The sequence below is a fragment of the Cannabis sativa genome, chromosome 3, assembly GCF_029168945.1.
Source record: "Cannabis sativa cultivar Pink pepper isolate KNU-18-1 chromosome 3, ASM2916894v1, whole genome shotgun sequence".
Classification (NCBI taxonomy): Eukaryota; Viridiplantae; Streptophyta; class Magnoliopsida; order Rosales; family Cannabaceae; genus Cannabis; species Cannabis sativa.
In genome coordinates this window covers 26,160,049-26,183,530 of record NC_083603.1, presented here as the reverse complement: position 1 = coordinate 26,183,530, position 23,482 = coordinate 26,160,049, and the positions used below count along the sequence as shown (strand labels likewise).

Below are 23,482 nucleotides of genomic sequence, written 5' to 3'. Positions count from 1 at the left end.
AGAGATGCTTAGCTCTTTAAGGAACTAAGCAAGTACAAAGTTTGCCTTGCTTACCAAGGCATTGCTAGCCAGTCGAGCGAGTGCATCGGCCATTGCATCTTTTTTGGGGACTTGTCTTTAAGTACAACCTTTGAGCAAACTTAACAAGTCTTGAATCTAGCTCAAATAGGCCATAATCTTTTTTCCTTTAAGTTGCGTATTCACCTAAGACATTACCTACGACTAGTTGAGAGTCGTGGTGTATGTCTTGGTGTTCATCCCGCGCTTCGTGTGTTAGCCTAAGGCTAGCAATCGGAGCTTCACATTTCCCCTTATTATTAGAAGCTTTGAAATTAACCTTTATTGCCTCATGTAGCCATTGCCCACAGGTGCCCTAAGGGAGATGCCTACACTGGGTAGTTGGTAATTGCACCTTCTAGGTTGAGTAGTCTTGCTCTTGCTCTCGCTTCTTCTTTCTCTCTGGCTTTTCTACTGAATCATGAGAGATTTGGGGAGATATGCTTTATATTTAGCTTGAAGCTAGTGAGATCTTGGTCTTTTTATGGCCATGCTAGATTGACATGTTACCTTATATTGGCTGAGCACGATGGCTCAGGTGCTTCAGGTATTGGTGGCACGTATTGCCATGGCCGGTTGGCATGCATTGCTTTGGGAATTTCGGTAGGAGAGTGAAGTATGCGCACTTCTCCTCCTTCTCCCTTATATTTCATGGCATAAGGGAATTGTGGAATTTTGCTTTTTTGTCATTATTCTGGCTAGAGTCATCATTGTTGCGCTTGCCACCAATATTCCCATTTTCAGAGAATTGGCAGAGATTTTCTACACTGGCCGGCATGTCAAATAGTACTTGGCGTAGTATGATGCCCTATGTCTATTCAACATTGATCTACCCTCTTGTTTGGGCTTGCCGGAAAGCTTCTTCCAACTTGATGAGGCCATCTGATCGCTTAAGGAACTTTGTCATGTTTCTCGTTGAGATCCTTTTGATGTCTTTCTAGAATTCACTCAACGGGAAGATGCCTTTGAGTATGGTTGTATATCAGCCTTCCTCTATGAGGCCTTTGACCTTTGTGGCCTCAGCCATGAACCTTTGAATGTAGTCTTTTAAAGGCTCATCTTATCTTTGCTTTATTTCAACAAAATCCTCCAGTCGCGAAGGTATTTATCTTGAGGTAGAAAATTTAATATAAAACTCTCAGGAGAATTATTCCCAAGAATTAAATCTTCTTAGGGCCAGCTTGAAATATCACTGTTGGGCTATTTAGCTAGGGTTGCTGAGAAGATTTGGCATTGCACATCTCTAGGTACTTGTTGGATATCTGTTCAGATCTTAAAGTATTTTAGGTGTGCTAGGGGATCTTCTCGTGCAGTATTTATTTTCCATACCGGAATTTTGAACTTGGACAAGGGCAAGGCATTGATGTATGCAAAGAATGGTGAGCCCCTTGACCTATCCAATTTAAGGTCTGATGGTTTCGGGCCAGCTAAGCCCTTGATCATGTCTTTTATTTGATCCAACTGTGCTTTCACAAAAGGATTTGATGCTGCAGAGGCCTGGTTGATTAGCCCTTCTTGATTGGTCAGCAACCCTAAATTTGTTAAAGCCTGGCTGGCCATACCCTAGAAGAGGGTATTCAAGGCCGGCTAGCCCTAAGCCTGATAGCTGGCCGTGGTCGGCCACCTCTGTATAAGGGAACTAGCCCTGGTCGACCATCCTACACTGAGAAACTATTCATGGCAAGCCAATCCTATGCTAGGTAGGGCCTGGCTTCCCGTTGTTCCTTGATTGTCTAGTGTAGCATGTGTGTTAGTAGGGGGTATATCATACCAGTTGTTGGAATTAGGTGGATCTAAGTATCTAAAGTGATATGTCTCATTTCTGGAGTTGTCATTATCTTGGTTGTTTCCACCCGTTTCAGACCTAGCAAGTTAAAGATTAGCCTTTGGGTGACTTGCTCTTGCATTTTCTGAGATGGAAGTTCACCTTGTTGGTCGGCCAGAGGTGCACCACTAAGGGGATGGCTGGCCAAAGGTTGGCCAAGCGAGGGTGTTGTCAGGCCAGAGATCCCTACCCGATCCCCCACACTGGTGGTTTTCAAAGTTTGGTTGTTCTCACCACTAGATCCTTGTGGCAAGACTTTTCCATCATTGGGCAAGGGAAGGTCTGTCCTGGTTCCAAAAGAACCTAGTTGGATCGTTTGTCTGTAGACCCTACTCAATCTGTCAACTAGTCTCTCTTGGAGAGGATCTATGATGAGATCCTGACCTCTCCCAGTAGTTCTTTCATTAAACTGGCTTATTAGGTCACTTGCTTTTCTATTATAACGATCTAGCTCTTCTTGATGAGATCGAAAAATGTACTCCTAGTCATCCATCCTTCTGAGAAATTTGTGTCTCTATTGTGCGAATACATCACAACCAACAATGCGTGGTTCTTCAGTTTGGCTAACTTGGCAGATGGCCTCTCTAAGTCTGGCTAACTCAAGATCTTCTCCCAATTCTACGTGAGGCTCGCCAATGGCTAGCTTACCAATTCATGGTCCCGTCTCCCCGGCATAATACTGAGGACAAGATCTAGTTGTGGTGGCCAGGTTTGTGATGCCTGCCGAGATGGGAGGCTTGGCCACATTATCAAGTTCGTGGAGATTCTAGTTGTGGCTAGAATACAAATATCCGGATCAGCAGTCATATGGTCTTGAGGAAGACCTGTTGAGGTGGAAGTTATAGTTGGAGTTCTCCTTATATTAACCATGGTAATTGATCAGATAAATTGACAATGCTCTCAATGAAATGATCAAACTGTTAATCTCAGGTTTGGCCAACAGACTGTGGAATCGTATTTACTACCGATGCTACCACGTCAACACAATAAGAACATTAAAGTAAAAGAGACACAATATTTTTTATAGAGGTTCAGACCCCTCAGTAAGTGGGTAATGACCTACTCCCATTTTGGTTGTATAAATACTCAAGATAATACCACTCAGAGCACAAAGGTTGGAGATTCTGAAGTGGCTCTCTTAAGATTAAAATATGAGAATCAGTAGGCAAATCTCAAGTATGAAAGAGAGAGAGCCTAGGGCGTCTAGGAGAGAAGGGATGAGAGAATTAGGGTTTTTGACTTAGAACTTGAAAGATTAGAGATCTTGAGACAGAGAAATTACGGTTAGGTTAACGCTCTTTATATATGAGAGCTTACAAGAGATTAATAACCAATTATCCCTAAAAAATTGGAAACATCAAGTGTTTGTTACATAATTAAATAATAAATGGATTAATAATCCCCCAAGAATAGGAAAATAGCTGATATTTCTCCACTTTTTTTGGGGGTTGTTGAGGCCCAAATCGTAGCTTGGCTTATTGTCCCGGATGAAGGTTGCACACCAAGGGCCTGCCACGTGCAGGCTGGCAGACCAAGTGCCTGCTAGGGTCTTGCCGGCCAAGTGCATGCCAGGGTCTGGTCCGCCAAGTACCTACCAAGGTCTGGCCAACCACGTGCTGCCAGCGTCTGGCCAGCCAAGTTGTCTCTAGGGTCTCGCCAACCTATTGTCTGCCAAAGTCTGGCCGGCCAAGTGCTTGCCAAGGTCTCCCTGGAAGTGCCTGCCAAGGTCTGGCAGGTCAAGTACTTGCCAAGGTCTGGCAAGTCAAGTGCCTGCTAGATTTGCCAAGTTTTGGCCAGCATTTGCATGTGTTGGCCAGCCTTTGCACCATTTTTCCAGCAAAGGCAAGGCTTACTTGATAAATCAGGCCCTTTATTGGTCTGACAGTGATCCTTTGGTCGACAAGCTTGTGCTCAAACCATGACCGGCCATACAAGCTTCACCATGACCAGCCTATGTACTGCCTTTGGCCGACCAAACATTGTTGTGCAGCTTCTTGACAACTTGCTTAACTCCTTTAGCTTATTGCTCGACGATTTTGCCATGCCTTATAAGGAGACATTGTCCAGCTATTGACAAAGTAGTATTTCATGCGTCCTCGATTTTGGTTTAGGTGAACATATCATATCAAGTGAACAAAATTTAGAATAATAAACTTATTTACTAAATTACATAAAAATACCCTGATATTAATATATTTTCTTACTAAATTATATAAAATAATTAAAAATATACGTAGACGAGTTTCAGTCCCCAGGCAATTAACTGGCTCTGACCGTGCTTAACAAAAGGGTTATCTTAAAGTTAATTATGTAAATGCTTTTGTAGATGTATATTTTTATTTAGTTGTTATGATAAATTTAAGGAAAATTACTCTACATATATAGTATGTTTTAACATTTTTTATCAAATTTATGGTTTGGATTTCTTAGGTTATTTTTTCGGTGGTTTTTTTGTGGGTTTCTATACGAATTTTGGTTGCGATAAGTTGCTCCATTAGTTGCAATAGGAGTTTTTATGTAGAATTAAAAAATACGAAAAAAAAAATATTTTAAAGTGTAAAAATAAAAAAAAAAAAATCATAAATTTAATGTGTAGTTGACTAATTTTATTTCATAAAATATATCATCACAGAATATTAAATAAATAATAATAGTTTTTATATATATAATATTTAGAAGAATAAATTAATATTTAAATTTAAAAACTAAAATCAATTACTGTAGTAAGTAACATACCGTGCACATCTACTAGCAATAGGATGACAACTAGAAACCACATTGGAGGGCTGTTTAAAACATCAAATATAGTCATTAATCAATATGATATTAACTATTACTGTTTTACTAAATTAGTATATGTAAATTTCTATGAAATAAAATAAAAATTAATTTAATTAAGTACCTTATTCCAACGACAATTCTGAAATCTTCCTCTAACGATCGCTCAATGTATTGTTGGAAATTAAAGCTGTCATGCCTGGCTGACAAGTGAGCCTGCAAAGTACATTATTAAATAATTATTGTTAAAAATAATGAAGATTAAAGTAATTAATTAATATTTAGATTGGGTTTTGATAATTACCTCAATGAAACCATGTCTTAAGGTGAGATAGTCAACTTTTGCAACTGAATTAGAAAACTGCCTGAAGAAACATTTCTGTTCATATTATTTGATTTAATCAGTGCTTAGTTGATCATGTCCTTAGATTATAATCATGTATCATGTGTTGATATATATTATATACGTAGAATATTAAAATAGGGTCTTACAATCCACAAAAGAATTGAGGATGTTTCCGTGCAATTATTCATGTGTCGTCTTCCAAAAGTTGTTTGTCTTGTAAATCTAAATCGATAAGGATCTGATAAATACAGTCAATTGTTATATTATTATATTAAGATGTATACATAAAATCTTAAAATAAAAAAGATGTATACATATATAATGTGATTATATAAATAAGTGTAGTTAGCTCAAGATACACTATTTTTTGTGGGTAATCGGCAGAATTGGCGATTTATATAAATATATATTATAATTAGGTTATGAATTGATCATACTGATCTATATATTATTATTGTAATACATTACACATAATGATTTGTATAATTATGAACCATTTAAATAATACAAAATTAAGAAATGAGGAACAAGCTAAATAATAATAAATTTCTATTTTAGTTCTAGGATTTTTCTCTCTGGAGGAAACATGTTAGGCTTAGTCCTTTTTTAGAAAGGGTTCAGTATACTACGATGGTGGCGACGTGATTCCGAGTGGGTGGTTCACGATAGTAGCCTACGAAGCCTACCCTATTTTGAGTGAGTGTGCGAAGGCCAGGTTCTAGTTTCAACGGTGAGATTGGAAATGTAATAGCTTCTAGTGAGTGGCTTTGTGTGATTGGTGTATTCATTTTGCTCTGGTTTTTGCTTGCTTTGATTTCTATTTGAAACTCCAGTCACGGTGAGAGTGGTTCTATTGGGATTTGGATTTTTATTTGTTATAGAGTGGTCTTTCGTGGTTTATTTGATTTGTTCTGTGGGGTGTTTTTTTGCTTAGAAAAGGTTTGATTTGGTGTTGGTGGTGTGTAGATTTTGTTTTGGATACAGTTTGATTTGGTATTGGTTGTGTGTTTGATTGCTCTAGTTCTAGTTCGATTGTGTTGAGTCTTTGTTGTTGGATATGTTTTCATTTGGTGATGCTATGTGCTAATTCCGTGGTGATTGCTCTTATTGGATTGGGATTCGTTTGGACTGGTTCTAGTTCGATTGGGATTTGTTGTTGAGCTGTCGGTGGGTTCTAGTTATGGTGGTGCGGGGGTTTTGGTGTGTGGTTGTGGTCAGGGTTGTGGTTGTTGGTGCTTTTGGTGTGTGGAGTCGTGTGTGTGTTTCAGAGGCCCTCGGGTTTAGGGTTTAGAACAGAACGGAGGAAGGTGTTGGTGCATTTTTATTGTGGTGTTGGTGTTTAGCGTTTTGCGGTTGAGAGTGGTTGGTTGGTTGGGTGTGTGGTAAGTGGAATTAGGCAAATATAGATTTGGAATTAGTGACTAAACTGACAGAGGTTCTAAGATTAGACGAAACAGATGATCCCGTTGTCAAATTGAATAAAGATACCCTTGAAGAAGGTAGAAAGAGATTGGAGATTTTTTTGGTGGGGAAGGTCATTGGTCCTAAGCCATCTAATAAAGCAAGAGGTTAGAATGCTATGAAGAGTTTTTGGAAGATTAACCACCATTTTCAGGTAGAGGAATTGAAAGTGATGAATATCTTTTGATTCTTTTTTGGAAGTAGAGAGGATCGACAACATGTTTATGGAGGTGGAAAATCGATGTTTGAGAAACAATTACTGTGCTTTGTGAAACTGATGGGATTTAAGGGAAATTTCAAAGATGGTTTCTGACTATGCTTCTTCTTTGATTTTGATTAATAATGTGTCGCTTGTGTGTATGTCAAGGTCTTTGCTCAGGAATAGGGAAGTATGATAGGGAAAGTTGAGGATGTGAGAGTGGCTAATAGAATTATGAAGATCCGTGTCTGCATCAATATTACTAACCCACTCAAATGTTGCTTAAGAGGGGCTATTGATGAGAAGGGTAATGAGGTATCTTTGCTCTTTCAATATATACACCTCCCAAGATTCTATTATGATTGTGGTATTATAGGCCATAAAGCTTTGGACTGCCCTCTTAATGACTTTTAGGATGATGAAATAAGGCCACTTCAAAGTAGACAGTATGGATCGTGGATGTGTGCTCCAAGTTCTCGACCAAAGACACAGGGTCAGCGTGTTGGTCTGCGTGAGGGTGAGCCAAATATTATCAATATGAGAGAGCTGGAAACAATAGTTAATGTTGTTAAGCGATCCCGATCAAGAAGAAGTACAATGGAAGAGTTTGCTGCAACATCCATCTTAAAAAGTTAAGAATGAGAAGATGAGCTACGTAACTATACGTTGGCTACATTGGAAAGTGATGATGTAATTGGGGAGCTCCCTTCAATCCAAACAGTGAGGGTTGAAACCTCATCGCTAACACCTATTCGACTTAATGCTAATGAGGTGTGCTCATCAGTCCTTATGGAATGCCACAATACTGTAATGGATACTCCACTACATGATGTTGAGCTGCATTCCACTAGTAATTTGGGGGAGGGTTCAGGTGACACCATCTCCCCATTTTTGGAGGTGCATCACTCTTGCCCTCCTAAATAGGTATCTCATTGTGCTGAGTTCCAAATGCCTGCTAGAATTAAAAAGTGTGATAAAAGAAAGGCTATTACATATTTAGAGGCTGAGATGGTTAAATTATTTCAACGTACATTTGAGCCTATTATCCAAGCACACCAAAGAAGACTTGGAAGAGGTGTAAAATCTCCCTTGATAAACATGGTGCTAGTAGTTCGCCAGTTAGTACAAAGACATGTTGGGTTTTATGCCCTAAATAAAACTCATTTCAATATAATCAGATTTACTTATTAATATAGATCAGAAATAACATTTAATGTTGCATGGTTCACATGATTTATTTCATGATTATATGTACATAATGTATGAATTCATCTGAAACCCTTTTCACATACTTGATCCTGTTTATTGTGTCGTCAACACATTGGAAAATTAACATGACTATGTGAATAAAGTTTCCTAGATTTTGGAGAAGTGTAAAAACCTATCTGAAGTCTCTAGGTCTACCAGAGAGAGACTGAATGTTAAAGCTGCAGGAAAGGTACTTATTCAGTCTAAGGAAAGTTCTATACATCTTTGGCACCATTCCAAATTGCCTTAAACTACTAGTGTTAATTTCCTGATTAACCAAAAGTAGTTGCCAAAGATATAGAATCCAGTATCCCAAGAGAGTAGACATATAGAGAGGAATTTCACATTATCAATGATTTTGTGATTAAAGGAAGAGTAATGGTGGAGAAAAGGTTGTGGTTAATTCAACCTTTCAGATCCTATTACGAGGAGTTTACTACTACTACACTTGATTTGTATATCAAGGTGTTGAGATTATTTGAAACACACTTTTTGTTTTATATTAGTGCAAGTGGGAGTTTGTTGGGTTTTATGCCCTAAATAAAACTCATTTCAATATAATCAGATTTACTTATTAATATAGATCAGAAATTACATTTAATGTTGCATGGTTCACATGATTTATTTCATGATTATATGTACATAATGTATGAATTCATCTGAAACCCTTTTCACATACTTGATCCTGTTTATTGTGCCGTCAACACATTGGAAAATAAACATGACTATGTGAATAAAGTTTCCTAGATTTATCAGACACAGGGTTTTACTGATATGATAATCTACAACAGAGTTTACTTACATTTGGAGAAATGATATGTTCTTTCCAGAGCATTGGTTAAAGTAAAGCTCAGGTTGGATGCATGGAGTATGCGTCGGAAGGGACCGATATTGAACTTTGACTTAGATTTATTAAACTTACTGTAATATCTATTCAAGTCAATATCACCTAGTTGATCCTAGATCAAATGATCTTAATCTTGATATGATTAGGCTCAATCTCGAGAGGCTATTCATGTTCTTTGATTTGTTAGTTAAGCCTACTTTTAGGTCAGGGTGATACGTACATTTTGGGAATACGGTAGTGCAATTGAGTGGGAGCGCTATCATAAACATGGAATCTATAGCTTCTATCTGGCGAATAGTAAGCAAAGGATGATCTCCTTCGAGCTTGACTAAACGAACATAAATGGTGGAGTACTCATTTCACATAAGCTAAAATATCATTTATACGGGGTCAAGTGTTTTAAGGATAAAATACATAGTAGGGTGTTACGGTAATCTAATCCCTTTACAGTGTAGATCATTCATATAGAGGATCATTGATCACATTAGGATTATAACAATGGATAACTAATGATGTGTCTATATGGTAGAACATATAGAGCATTCTATATATTGAGAGTGCAATTCTAAGTTCTATGCGTGGATTCAACGAAGAATTAATAAGTTAGTGAATTTTAGTAATAAATTCTTGATCTACTTATTGGAAGCTCGGTTATATAGACCCATGGTCCCCGCACTAGTTGAGATAATATTGCTTGTAAGACTCATATAATTGGTTTTGATTAATCAATTATAATTCTCAAATTAGACTCTGTCTATTTGTGAATTTTTCACTAAGTAAGGGCGAAATTGTAAAGAATGAGTTTTAGGGGCATATTTGTTAATTATGATACTTTGTATGGTTCAATTAATAAATATAATAAATGACAATATTATTTAATAATTATTTATAGTTATTAAATAGTTACAATTGGCATTTAAATGGTTGAATTAGAAAATTGGCGTTTTTGAGAAAATCAGATGCAGAAAAGGTAAAACTGCAAAATTGCAAAAAGTGAGGCCCGAATCCACTAGTACAGGGCCAGCCACTTTTGTAGGAAATTTAAACTGATATTTTCATTATTTTAATGCCAAATAATTCAAACCTAACCCTAGTGGAATGCTATAAATAGATAGTGAAGGCTTCAGGAAAATTACACTTAAATTTTCTACTTTTTCATTCAGAAAAAAACTGAGCCTTCTCTCTCCCTATCTTTGGCCGAACCCACTCTCTCTCTCTCTTCCTCATTGAGATTTCGAAATTCTTAGTGTATGAGTAGTGCCCACACACAACAAGTGATACCTCAACCATAGTGAGGAAGATCGTGAAGAAAGACTTTCAGCAAGAAGGAGGTTTCAGCATCAAAGATTCAGAGAAAGAGATCCAGGTTCAGATATTGATAATGCTCGGCTACAGAAAGGAATCAAGGGCTAGATATCTAAACGGAAGGAGTCATTATGTTCCGCTGCACCCAATGTAAGGTTTCCTAAACTTTATATGTGTTTAATTTATCGTTTTAGAAAGTTCATATTAGGGTGTTAATAAACATACTTGTGAGTAGATCTAAGATCCTGGTAAAATAATTTCCAACAAGACAATGAGTCAGATGTCTACACATTCAATTAATGGTACATATCCTCCTAATGGTTTGAAGAGGAAGAATGATGCTATTATTACGATGGAAGAGAGAAGAGTGAAATTGAATATTACACCATTTGTATCACCTATGGTGGTTGATGACTTATTGGTGCAGTCCGCGGAGCAGACTCGCCAGGCCCGATGAGTATCTTATGCTAAAATGCCCAGGTCTGGGGAACTTGGGTGCACTAAATAGGATGCGGACTATTATTCGTAAGCATTCCCCAACTTTGGTCTTCCTGTTTGAGACTAAGCTTTGTGGTATTTGGGCATGTATCCGATGACAAAGAAATTTTGCTAATAGCTTTCATGTGGATTGTATGGGAGTAGTGGTGGACTCTTATTAATGTGGAATGATGATTGGGATATTACTGTTAAAAGCTACACTAGGGGACATATTGATGCTCTTGTGCAATGTCCAGGGATTTCTTTGTGGCAATTCATATGGTTTTATGGTAACGCAAAAACTCACCTCCGGAAAGATTCATGGTTACTTCTTTGGCGTCTCAAGCAGTTCTTTACGTTATCGTATATCTGTGAGGCCACTTCAAGAGATCTTTTATTGTCATAAGAAGAAGGAGGGTAGGGACCAAAATGTTATGGCTCTGCGTTTGTTTTAGAAATTTCTTGATGACTACTTGCTAGATGATTTGGGGTACAAAGGCTCGATGTTCACTTGGGTAAATAAGAGACATGGTAATCAAGCCTTGTCTGAGTTAGATCAAGTTGTGTGCAATCAAGCCTTGTCTGAGTTGTTTTCATCAGTTCGAGTGTGACATGGTAATTTTCTTTGCTCTGATCATTGTCCTATAGCTACTAAACTTGAGAATGTTGTGATATGGGGTTGTCAGCAAGTTTAATGGCAATTCTGATTTGAACCTCATTGGCTTAAAGAAGATGAATGTTAATCCATTATGTTTGAGGCCTGGCAAAGTTGTAGGTTAGATGTGACAGACCCTTTGGGACTTCGTGTCTCTCTTGAATATTGTGCAAACCATCTTTCGGGCTTGGAATAAGCAATGATTTGGGTCTTTATCTAAGTAAGTTGCGAAAACTCAAAAGGAGATAGATAAACTTTTGAACATTAATGCTCCCAATGTTCGAATGGATAAGGTGAAAGATTTAGAATTTAAATTGGAGGACCTTATAAATAAAGAGGAATTATATTGGGAACAGATTTCAAGATCGGCTCGGATGATGGCTAGTGATAGAAATACAAAATACTTTCATAACAAAGCATTGGCGAGGAAGAATAAAAATGCCATTACTGAGATTATAATGAAAATTGGCCAAAATTTGTGTTGAGAAAGAGATTATTGGTGAAGTGGAGCAATATTTTACAGAATTTTTTTAAATTGCTAACCTCATAAATGAGCAAATCCAGCGCGGTACAGAAATTGTTAATTCATGTAATGATCGCTTCCTTTAATATGAGAATTAGTAAATAACTAGGGTTTAATTTTAGAAATATACTTTTAAATTATTATTTTTATTATTATAGAGATATATTTGAATTCTAGGTGTATTAATCGTGATATATGTGAAATTTTATAATTTTCATATTTTATGTCTCATGACAATGAAATGCAACATATGGCCTGTATAGTCACTTAAATATAATTTGGTACCTTAGAAATAATAGAGCAATATAGTTAGATATTTGGAATGTCAGTTTTTTTGGAGTAATTGTTTTTTACCATATTAGCACTAGGTTATGGGTTTACTTAGAGAAAAAAAGGACAAATAGGTCTTCTTTACCTTAATCTTGTCTTTTAGGAAAGTTGATGGATTTGTATTAATCCTTTTAAGTTTTAATTGTATATGATGAATATTTGAAAGAAAAAAAAATTAGCTATTATCTTTTAATTCACACTTAGGAAAATAAATAAAAAAAAATTAGAAGAATCCATTATCTCTTTTCCTCTGTCTTCTAGTTTGACCCGAAGAGGCCGTCACAAAACAAAAAAAATCCTTTTCAATTCTGAGTCATCCAAGGTGTTGCAGCAAAGGGAAAATAGGATTTGTGATAGCTTAAACCAAGGTGAGCTTCTTATCCTCTTTTCTCTTTGAATTTTCAAGCTTTTAGGTTAGGGTTGCATGCAAGTTGGAGATTTAGCTGTTGTATGTTTTGGTTGAGTTTATATTTTCTTTTTGAAGTTATTTTATGATTGCTCGAGTGGTTCTAAGCTAGATTTGATGTTTGTTGTTGAGCTTAGATAGTGTTTGACCTTTTGTCCTCAAACTTTGCTCTTTAATGGTAAATTTTGTTTTAGGGGACTTGTAATTGTTGTTATTGCTTGGAATATGTTTGTTAAGGCTTAATTAGGTGGTATGAAGAGTTTAGTACGATTTGGGCTAATTTTGAGCATGTAGTGAAGTTTTAGGGTTTTTGTAGAGAACCCGTTAATTGATTTTATATGTTTTCCCAAACAGGACCCCAAGAATCAATTTACCGTATAAGGAATCCAATTTACCAGTTTTACCAGTTTTGAACCCTAGTTTTTTGTATTTTATTGATATTTAGGGTATTGCCACAATATCTATCGATAGGGAAACTTCTAGAAGTCCCCAAGAAGTTATTTACTGTATCATTTATCAGTTTTTCAAATATTGAGACTTAGGGGCTTGTAAATCGTCGAGCAGCAGTTTCCACTAAGAAATCAAGGTAAGATTAGTATAGGAATATCATATCTTATTACATATTCAGCATGCATATTTATAAATGTCTGCTAGTTAACATATAAGTAATGTCTGCTATCGACAGATATATGTTTGGCATAGTACTGATTGACGTTGTCACATCGATACGAGTAGAGGATTGAGTGTAGGTAGATATTATGGTCAATAGTATTGTTGTACAAACGTTCTAGACTTAGTATGCATGGTACGCAGAATAGGGTTATAATTAGGCGTATGGTTGCCTAGTTATAATCTAACTTTTATTATGTTATGATTATGCTTTTCTTACTAAATTTGTTAAATCACAGATATTGTTTACATATGTAGTTAAGGGCAAGACAAAGGTTGAATATCAGTGAGTTAGAGCTATTAAAGATTGTAAATATCGAGACAGTTAGACATAAAGTGTTCGATCTTTAGGACAGCTGGCTTTATTTTGATAGTCGCTAGGCGACAACTTTTGTAGTGAAATATTTTGTAATCCAGTTGTAAATTTAAAGATGGGATTCCATATTAAGTGTATTTATTAAATTAAGTTTATAAGTTAATTAAGAAATTTTTTAATTAATGAAGGAGTATTAGACTTAGCCAACTGGTTTGTTGGTGGAAGGGCATATGGAATCTTGCCATGCCACTAAAGGTAAAAGTTTTTTCACGTTGCCAGTAGCTGCACAACTTATCTACTGAAAAGGTTCAGGTAGCTCTTTGTTGTTCACAGTGTGAAGAGGAATCTGATACTCTGGAACATGCTTATTTTCCTACTTTGGCTTGATTCCAATATAGCACCGATTGGGGGTATGGTCGGCCCTTCGCCGGTGTGTCCATGGATCAATGCTGATAAGTCTCCTTATTTTATTTAAAATGTTACCCCATGAGGCTTTTGAATTAATGATTGTTACTTTATGGTGGCTTTAGTATGATCGCAATGTTGGGTTTTGTACCCTAAATAAAACCCATTTCAATATAATCAGATTTACTTATTAATAAAGATCAGAAATAACATTTTATGTTGCATGGTTCACATGATTTATTTCATGATTATATATATAATGTATGAATTCTATTTAAGTCCAGAACATATGAATTTGTTAAAGATTATAGTGTTGTTAGCACAGTGGAATATAATCTTAATTATATGTTCGAAAGTTTATTCCCTGATTTGTCAGTTCACTGGATTTAGACTGACATGATAATCAGCGATAGGTATTCTTACACCTTGGATAAGTGTTATGTCCATTTGAGGGCATTGGCAAAGTTTACTAGTATCGGATGTATGGAGTATACATCGGAAGGGACCTATATTGAACTTTGATTAGATATATTAAAATTTACCGTAATATCTATTCAATTCAATATCACCCGTTGATCCTAAATCAAATGATCTTAATCCTGATATGTTTAGGTTCGATCTCAAGAGTATTATACATGTTCTTTGATTTGTTAGTTAAGCCTACTTTTGGGTCAAGGTGATACGTACATTTTGGGAACATGATAGTATAATTGAGTGGGAGCGCTAACATAAATATGGAGTCTATAACTTCTATAGGAATTTAGAAGTGAAACGATGATATCCTTCGAGCTTGGCTAAACAGAGATAAATGGTGGAGATCTCATTTCACTTCGCTGAAATATCATTTATACGGAGCTAAGTGTTTTAAGGATAAAATACATTGAAGGTGTAACGGTAATTTAGTGCCTATTCAATGTAGATCATCTATTAGAGGGTCATTGATCAAATTAGGATTGTAACAATGGATAACTAATGACGTATCTATATCGTGGAACATATAGAGCGTTCTATATGACTGAGAGTGCAATTCCAAGTTCTAAGTGTGAATTCAATAAGGAATTAATAAGTTAGGAAATTTACTTGGTAAATTCGCTTCGACTTATTGGAAGCTCGGTTATATAGGCCCATGGTCCACGTACTAGTTGAGACCATACTGCTTGTAAGACTCAGTTAATTGATTTTAATTAATCAATTATAATTCTAAAGTTAGACTATGTCTACTTTATGAATTTTCACTAAGCAAGGGCGAAATTGTAAAGAAAAGAGATTCTAGGTTTATTTATTAATTAAGAGACTTTACATGTCTAAATTAATAAATATATTAAATGATAATATTATTTAATAATTAATTTTTAATTATTAAATAATTAGAATTGACATTTAAATGGTTAAATTGGAAAATTGGCATTTTTGGGAAAATGGAAATGAAAAATAATAAAATGGGAAAGTTGCAAAGTGAGGCCCAATTTCCTTATATGGGCCGCCCACTATGCAAAGCTTTTACTATTTTATTTTTCCATTATTTTAATGCCATACAATTCTAACCTAAACCTAGATGGCATTCTATAAATAGAAAGTATTGGCTTCAGGAAACTCATGACTTTGCATATTGTTCCTTTTTCAGAAAAATCCATACGCCACCCTCTCTCTCTTTTCTTCTCTTCAAAACTTTGAAAATTCCTTAAGTGATAGAGTAGTGCCCACACACATCAAGTGGTATCTCAATCATAGTGTGCAAGACTGTAGGAGAATCCAAACAACAAGAAGGAGAATCAGCATCAAGGAAGGAGAGAAAGAGATCCAAGTTCAGATCTTGATTATGCTCTGCTACAGAAAGGAATCAAGGGCTAGAGATCTGAACGGAAGGAGTCATTATATTCCGCTGCACCCAATGTAAGGTTTATTGAACTTTATATGTGTAATACCCTAGATTTATGAATGGATTAGCAAAACCCTACTATTAGATAATTATGAATAAGTGAGGAATTATATTATTATATGGTTCAATATATGTGAATTTAATTGATTTATAATATGCTAAGACCCTGTTGGTGAGCTAGGGGCATTTTTGTAATTATGACCCGAGAAGGGTAAATTGATGTAATTAATTTAATTATGTGCTTAATAGAACTATATTATTATATAGTATCCATGTGTTGTCTTTTCAGGTGTGTTCTGACAGGTTGGTGTGGTATAGTCACAACCGGGTATTTCGGGCCGAACTGGGTTCGGGCCCGAAATGTCTATTGGATTGAGATATTTGGCATTTTATTTGATAATGAGAAATCTGAATTTTTATTTGGAAATTGATGAGCATGAAATGACATAGTTACCCTTGTTTCATGCATATGCTTCATTTAAGCCCTAGGGGCAATTTGGTCATTTTGACCATTTGACTCACTTTTGCAACAAAATGAATTTTCGGTAAAATAGAAAATTAATTTTCTGATTTCCTAGCCCTAACCGAACACCCCTCTCTCTCTCTTTCAAATTCTCACTTTGTTAATCTTCTTCAATTGGATTTTTGGGAATTTGGCTTGGATTTTGGAGTTCATTTTTTGCTTTAGAAGCTTGGGATTGTGGTAAGCTTCTACGTTGTTTCTCTCTGAATTTCTCTTCTGCTATTGGAGATTGAGAAAGCATGTCTTTTTGATTGAATATGCTCTTGAATGCATGCTTGTGAAAGTTTGATGAATTATATGTTTTATGCATGGTTGTGTTGGTAAAAGAATGGATATTGCTCTTGGTATGTTGTGGCTGAGATTTCAGGGGATTTTCCAGGTTGAAAATTCATGTTCTTTTTGGTATTGAGCTGCTGGAAAAAAAATACTTGAATCAAGTTGGTTTGAAGCTCAAGTTATGAGCTTGAAGAGTTGTTAGTTTAAAGCATGATTTTGGGTTGAATTGTAGGATTTGTTTTTGGTAAATTCAGAGGCGTTTTTAAGGTTTCATTGAGTTTAAATCTGATTGTAAGCTCTGATTTTGGTTGTGTAAAGCAAGCTTGAGTCAAGCTTGGAGCTTTAATGGCACTTTTTGATTTATAGTGAAATTATTGTGTTTGAGCTATGGAATATGTTTATTATGTCATATAATGATGCTCTAGAAAGTTTGGTGGTTTTGGGAAAGATTTGAGTAAGTTTTGGGGGCTTAAAGATTGAAAATTTTCGTGTTCTCTGCCCAAACAACCGGAATTCCGGTTGGTTTAGGGCTGCTCCAACCGGAATTTCGGTAGGAGTACATCGAGAAATGCTGAATTTTGTTTTGACCATAACTTTTGACTCGAGACTCCGTTTTGGGAGTTCTTTATATCGTTGGAAAGCTCGTTTAGAGCTCTATGTGATTATAGGTATTTTAAATGCCATGAATACATTTTATGAATGTGAAATCAGGGGTTAACCCTAATTGTGAAAATCCCGGATTGTGTGACTAGGATTACCGACACCTAGTCAGGAGCACTCGGGGATTTGGAATCGCTGCCTTTGCGGGACAACAGGTAAGATAGTAGTTAGCACGTAGAGTATGCGCGGTTGCGCTTATATTGAAATTAATATATGTGAGTAATTGTAACCGGAATTAGGGTTATTACCCTAATATGAGCGGTTGATAGCGTAGGGTTATTACCCTAGTGATATAAGTTGAATAGATACTATGCCATGCTAAGTGTATGATTATATTGAGATTTAAGGATTATGCAATCAAGGCATAATCAGGTTAGACTCGGTAATCAAAACCGAGAAGAACCATTCTAAGGCCTTATTGTAAATAGACGTGTGAGAGGAACACGTAGGTTTACGCCACGTAAACATAAATAGGCATGTGAGCGCAACATGCAGGTCTGTGTCACACAGACAGATTTGAATGGCATTGTTGTTTGTATTATATGATCAGCATATTGTTGATATGTTTTATACTGTCTTGTTGGGCTTAGCTCACGGATGCTCTACTGTGCAGGAAAGGGTAAGACTATTGCTGATCAGCCATGAGTGCAGGAGCTGGGCGAAGAATGTATATGTCCGAGCCATATCAGACCAAGTGGGTTGGGGTCTACCAGTGTTGTATTTTTTGAGACTCTGTATTGCCGCTTAGGCCGGCTGAAAGAAAAGGGACTTGTAATAATATTTTGTAAATGTTTTTGGGATCCCAACTTCTGTAACTTTTAGATTGTAAAGTTTAAATTATTACAAGTTTTATTTTAATTCTGTTTGTAATTAAAGTTTAATTTCTGCGCTAATCTTATTAGTAATCCCAATTAGGGGATTAGAATTTCGTAAGTATCTTGGGTAGCGTGCCTAATTATATAGGGCGTTACAATATGTGTTTATTTCATTATTTTAGAATTCATATTAGGATGTTAATGAAACATACTTGGTAGTAAATCTAGATCCTGGTAAAATATTCCAACACGCAACTCATTGTTATTTGGTATTATGATGTCAAGATTAGATATTGTTCGAGATTTAACCCATAATCACTTATCGGAATTCAAAGAGCATGTTCAACAAAATCTTCAGCTGAGACTGTGCATTCTAGACCAAGTTGGCCAGTGAGCTACTCGATCGATGCTACAACCTCTTAAGTCCTTTTCTCTTTTAACTATTGCTTCAATGGTTCCTAAAGGGGCTTTGTCAGGCTAGGTGGAGTGATACAGGATACTACAGGTGTGGTTTGGTTGGTTTGATCATATGGTGTGTTCGGTGATTTTTCTGTTAATGTGAAAAAGGTGCTTGCAATTAGACTGGTGTTGACTCTTGCGCATCAATTTAGATTCAGTATCTCCATTATTAATAGTGATTTTACTGTGACTATTGGTTGGATTAATAACCTTCACTCAATTTTTATTTTTTAGTCTATTTTAGTAGATATTAATTTTTTATTAGCTGATGTTGGTGGTGGTTATTGCAGTACTATTTCGTAATCTATGAATGGTGTTGCCCACTAGCTTTCAAGCTCTGTTCCCAGTATAGGAGAATGTGGATGAACAAATACTTGTCCACGATTTTTAAATTTTTCTATTACAACAAATTAATCTTAGGGAATTGTATTTTTTTATTCAAAATATATATGAACTATTTATATAGTTAAGTATGGATCACATCACTTTTTATTGTGTTATTAAGATTAATTGCATAATTCAATAATGATTCTAAATAATAATATTTGGTATTTTAACTTATATTGTGTAATTTAATTTTTTTTTTTGCCAAAATTAGATCTCTTATTTCAATAAATCTATATAGTTAAAAAAAAATGAGAGATATGAGACGATGATAAGGAACTCTAAAGTCTCTCTAATTAGCATTATTTGTTCTCTCTTTAATTCTCACATTTTTTTAATTTATAATTAGCTTTGGATTTTTTTTCTTAAATTAAGATATTCGAAAATAATATTTTTTTAAAAAAAATTTAACTCTAAAAATTTTGGTTACAATATTTTCCTGCTTTTGGATTTTTTTTTAAAAGAAATTAAGATATATAAAAATGATATGTTTTAAAAAATTGATAACTTCAAAATCTATCATCATATTTTTGCTTTTGGCTTTGTTTTAGGATATTTAAAAAATGATTGTTTTTTTTTATTCAAAAAAAAAAATGATTATTTTTTTATCACTTACTACATTCTCTATATATATCTTAACTAACATTCTCTCTTCTTCTCTGGAATATTATTTTCTTACCGACTTAAATACTGATAAGAAAATTAGAGAATTAATAAATCTTGATATGATTTTTATTGATGAGAAAATGATTGTTATTTATATTCGTATTTTTCTTTTACTACTACTTTTCTTTTTATCAATTTATCAATTATTAAATACTCAATTGGTATAATGCATGTAACAATAAGAAAAAAAATTTGTTTACAATTAAGTTTAAGAAGCGAATGAGTGAAGGCTGTTTGTATTGTCTGCAAACCACAAATGAGTACAGATCCCTTTTAAATAACTATAAAATTTTATTTTTGGTTACAACTTCAGTGGAGAGACTAGAAGAAATAGTTAACATTTCGATCAATAAGTTTTAATTCATAACTCTAATATTTAGAGGTATAAGTATCTAATATTTGTAACACTGTAATTTTTAGTTGCATAAGTATCCAATGTTTGTAAAACTGTAATTTTATACCAGTTTGTCAGTAATGACCCCATTATTGTCTTATACATGACACAAATAAGTCCCAGAATCTAATTCGTTAGGTCGGGTTGGCTTGATTTTACATCCAACTTTTCATATTTTTCAAAAAAAATTATATAAAAAATTAATAAAGTTCAAATTTGATACAATTTTATTACTTTGTTATCATCAAATAAAATACATAATTTAAAAATTTTTAAATATCTGATGTGAAATGCAGGTTGTTATTAGTTAAATTATAAGATGCACGAGCAAGGAGGAGGATTAATAGGGTGTTACTACTGGGTGAAAAAAAATAATTTATCGTATAAATATTTAAATTTAATTTCAAGTTGTAAATAAACATTTAAGTTTAATTTTCTTATTGGCATATTTAAACTAATTTTTCTTTAAAAAAAAATTAACGACTTTGACCAATCAAGAATTGCTACGTGACAGTTAGGTACCTAAAGAAGTTTCATAATATAATAAGTATTATTATCCTTAAAAATTAAATTTTAGTATTTATTTATAACTAAAAGTTAAACTATAAATATATATATGATGTAAATTATTAAGAGGAGTGCTAATTACAACCACTTAATAACATCCACGCCCAAAATCACATGCCGAAATATTATTTTCAATTTTTTTTTCATAGTGGTATTCGTTATAATTACAGTATCATCTCTGTAATTTTTTTAAAAATTCCAAATAGTTTACAATACCAAAAATAGAGATCCTGATATTTCAGTTTACCACGCGCGTTCAAAAACTTAAAACGTATTTTCGTCACTTTAAACTATTCGAAATTTTTTAAAAATTTACAGGGATGATGTTGTAAGCATAACAAACACTCCCGTGAAAAAAAAAATTAAAAAAAGTATTTCGACATATATATTTTTAAGCGTAGAAATTGACTAAAAGGTTGTAACACAAAAATGACTGTAACACTCCTCAATTATTAAAAAAAAAATATTGTGTTAGGGCGAATATTTCGTCCAAATTCTCTGGTTGTCTGCTTTACCACGAAAATATTGTATATGAAGCAATATTTGAGGTACGGGAACATCCCACGTGTGGGAAGACTTTGGGCAAGGCCTTATAATAATAAAGATATTTAGGAGCGCATTTTTCATAAGAAGAATTAAATGCATATGTTTAATACACGTCAATCGGTATCAAAATTTAGGACCATAATGATTTAATAGTCCAAGTCTTTTGAACCAGTTGAATTTCTGCAATCTCCCTACTATACACGGTTGCTTCTTCTAGATTTGTTATGCTAATTGTATCAAAACCAGACACCCCAACATTATTTTAATTACCTATCCATAAATCTTTCATGTTTAGATTAATTCCCTTTTTGTTTTCACCTTATATCATTAATCAACAATCAATTATAAAAATTCCAAAAAAAAAAAATAGAGTTATTTACTGGAACCTAATTTTTGCAACCCACAAATATAGATTAGCAATAATGTAATATTTGGATGGAAATTGTAACATACCATTGGCAACTAAGTACTCCGTTGTTTGTGTCTCTTTTTCCCAAGCTTTCCATCGTTTCATCTGTAATATATATAAATATATATATAAAGTCAAAATTTACATTTATAGATAATAATTATATTTAATATCTGTCAATAATATATTATATATATGTACCTTAACCCTGCCCAAAGCCATTGTTAGAGTACTATACACGATTTGCATAGCTGCCAGCACAAAAATAAATATGTGAAGCTGATGAATGGCCTCGTTACTCACTAGAGCAACCTTTCCCTGCAAAATGTTAAATCCTCATTTAATAATATAGGCACTTTTATAAAAATACATGGATGAGCTATATATTGCAATAAATCGATCATATATACACATATATATCATATATTTTATTATATAAGAATCTCTCTTTGAGCTTACAACCATAAAAGGTTGTTAATCATTGGAAATATCTAAGTGTATATATAGACTAAATGTATATATATATATATAGCACACTAAATCTTAGCATACAACAAACCAAAACTAAAATACATAGCAAATTAAATTTGTTCACAAAAATATAGCAAGAAAAATTCGAAACTAATACATATACTTACCTGGGCAGTACAAGAATCAGCAGAAACCTCATCAGACTTCTGGGCGAGTAATTGTCTAGTAATGAGTTGATATTTTTGTGAGGAAGTCGTAGGAGTAAGAGGATCATGTTTGGGGCATGGAAGCATAGTGTCTGCTACGCTGGCCGGTATGCATATTTTTGATATGTAATCTTGAGTTATCGCCAAAAGTAAGGATATGAATCCCAAAAGCATCAACTCTACACCAAAATCAATATACATACACATGTTATATTATTAGTTCTATATATCTATATATATTTATATACATATACCTGATTGGAGCTTCTCAACCGCACCCTGCAAAGCAGTCTTTTTATGCCTTTTTAGCCACTACACAACAAATAAGCAATACTATTTTACTTTGTATAGAATGGAATAGATTCATATATTACTATATATTTATATGTATTGAGTTCATATATAGTTAGATATATTTGTGTATACTTGAGAAAGAGTATGGATAGAGTGTTCGATGAGAAGGGAGGTAGAGATGAAGCCAAAGATAACAACGGCGAGTGCCCATGTGGGAGTATGTTCCAAAGAGATGGCTGAACCATCTCCGGCCGCCATCGATATCTATAATAATATCTTTATTATTTGCTTTAAAATTCAATTCTTTACTCAATAAAAATCTCTCATGAGATCATCATATGTCATATCCATAATTCCAAGCCATAAGATAGAGCGAGAGAGAGAAATTGAAGTATATATCTCATAATATTGTCCACAGTATATGTGTGTATATATATATATATGGCGCGCATATGTATTTGTGTGTATAGATGTCTTACTTGTATGACTTCTAAAACCCCAACTTAATTGGTTTATCTAATTTTCTCTCCCATATGTATGTGTTTTCACACGTTTCGTGCGATGACCGCCCAATATCACATTTTTTTTTATCAATTAGCTTTAAAGACTTGATTTTCAATAGTATATGGCTATTGATATTATTACTTAATTAAAACAATCTTAACTATAATCAACCATATTAAATTAACTGTTTATATATATATATATACTAGTAAAAAGCTACGTGCGAAGCACGTATACTAAATTTTATGCTAGTTTTTTTCTATGTTATTTGAAAGTGATACAATTAAAAATTAAAGAAAAAATATTTTTAGTTATTAGGTGAGATTATTATTATGTGTATAGAAAGAAATCACAAATTAATTAATCTTATAATCTTAACTTTAATCAAATAGGGTTCTAGATATATGAACAATAAATAATTACGTAGAAATTAAAAATAATTATTTGAATAAAGAATTCAATATACACAGTTATATATATGAATCTCATTAATCAAAAATAATTATTCAATATATGAACAATAATTTGTTACGCTATATGTTTCCTAATAAAGAAATCGACCTCCTCATAGTCAAAAATAAA

At 34.1% G+C, this 23,482-nt stretch overlaps 1 protein-coding gene across 1 annotated transcript in view; it reads right to left on the bottom strand.

The window, feature by feature from the left end:
- Positions 1-22,904, bottom strand: part of LOC115708720 (MLO-like protein 3) — a 50,170-nt gene extending 27,266 nt beyond the window's left edge. The window contains exons 1-9 of the mRNA XM_030636719.2: positions 22,529-22,904; positions 22,357-22,414; positions 22,064-22,281; positions 21,627-21,743; positions 21,470-21,530; positions 5,153-5,244; positions 4,965-5,039; positions 4,785-4,876; positions 4,619-4,668 (exon numbers count right to left, since the gene is read on the bottom strand). Of these exons, the coding sequence (XP_030492579.1) occupies positions 4,619-4,668; positions 4,785-4,876; positions 4,965-5,039; positions 5,153-5,244; positions 21,470-21,530; positions 21,627-21,743; positions 22,064-22,281; positions 22,357-22,414; positions 22,529-22,654 (889 nt within the window). The 5' untranslated portion in view covers positions 22,655-22,904. The remainder of the gene's footprint in view (positions 1-4,618; positions 4,669-4,784; positions 4,877-4,964; positions 5,040-5,152; positions 5,245-21,469; positions 21,531-21,626; positions 21,744-22,063; positions 22,282-22,356; positions 22,415-22,528) is intronic.
- Between the last annotated feature and the right edge of the window lie 578 nt (positions 22,905-23,482).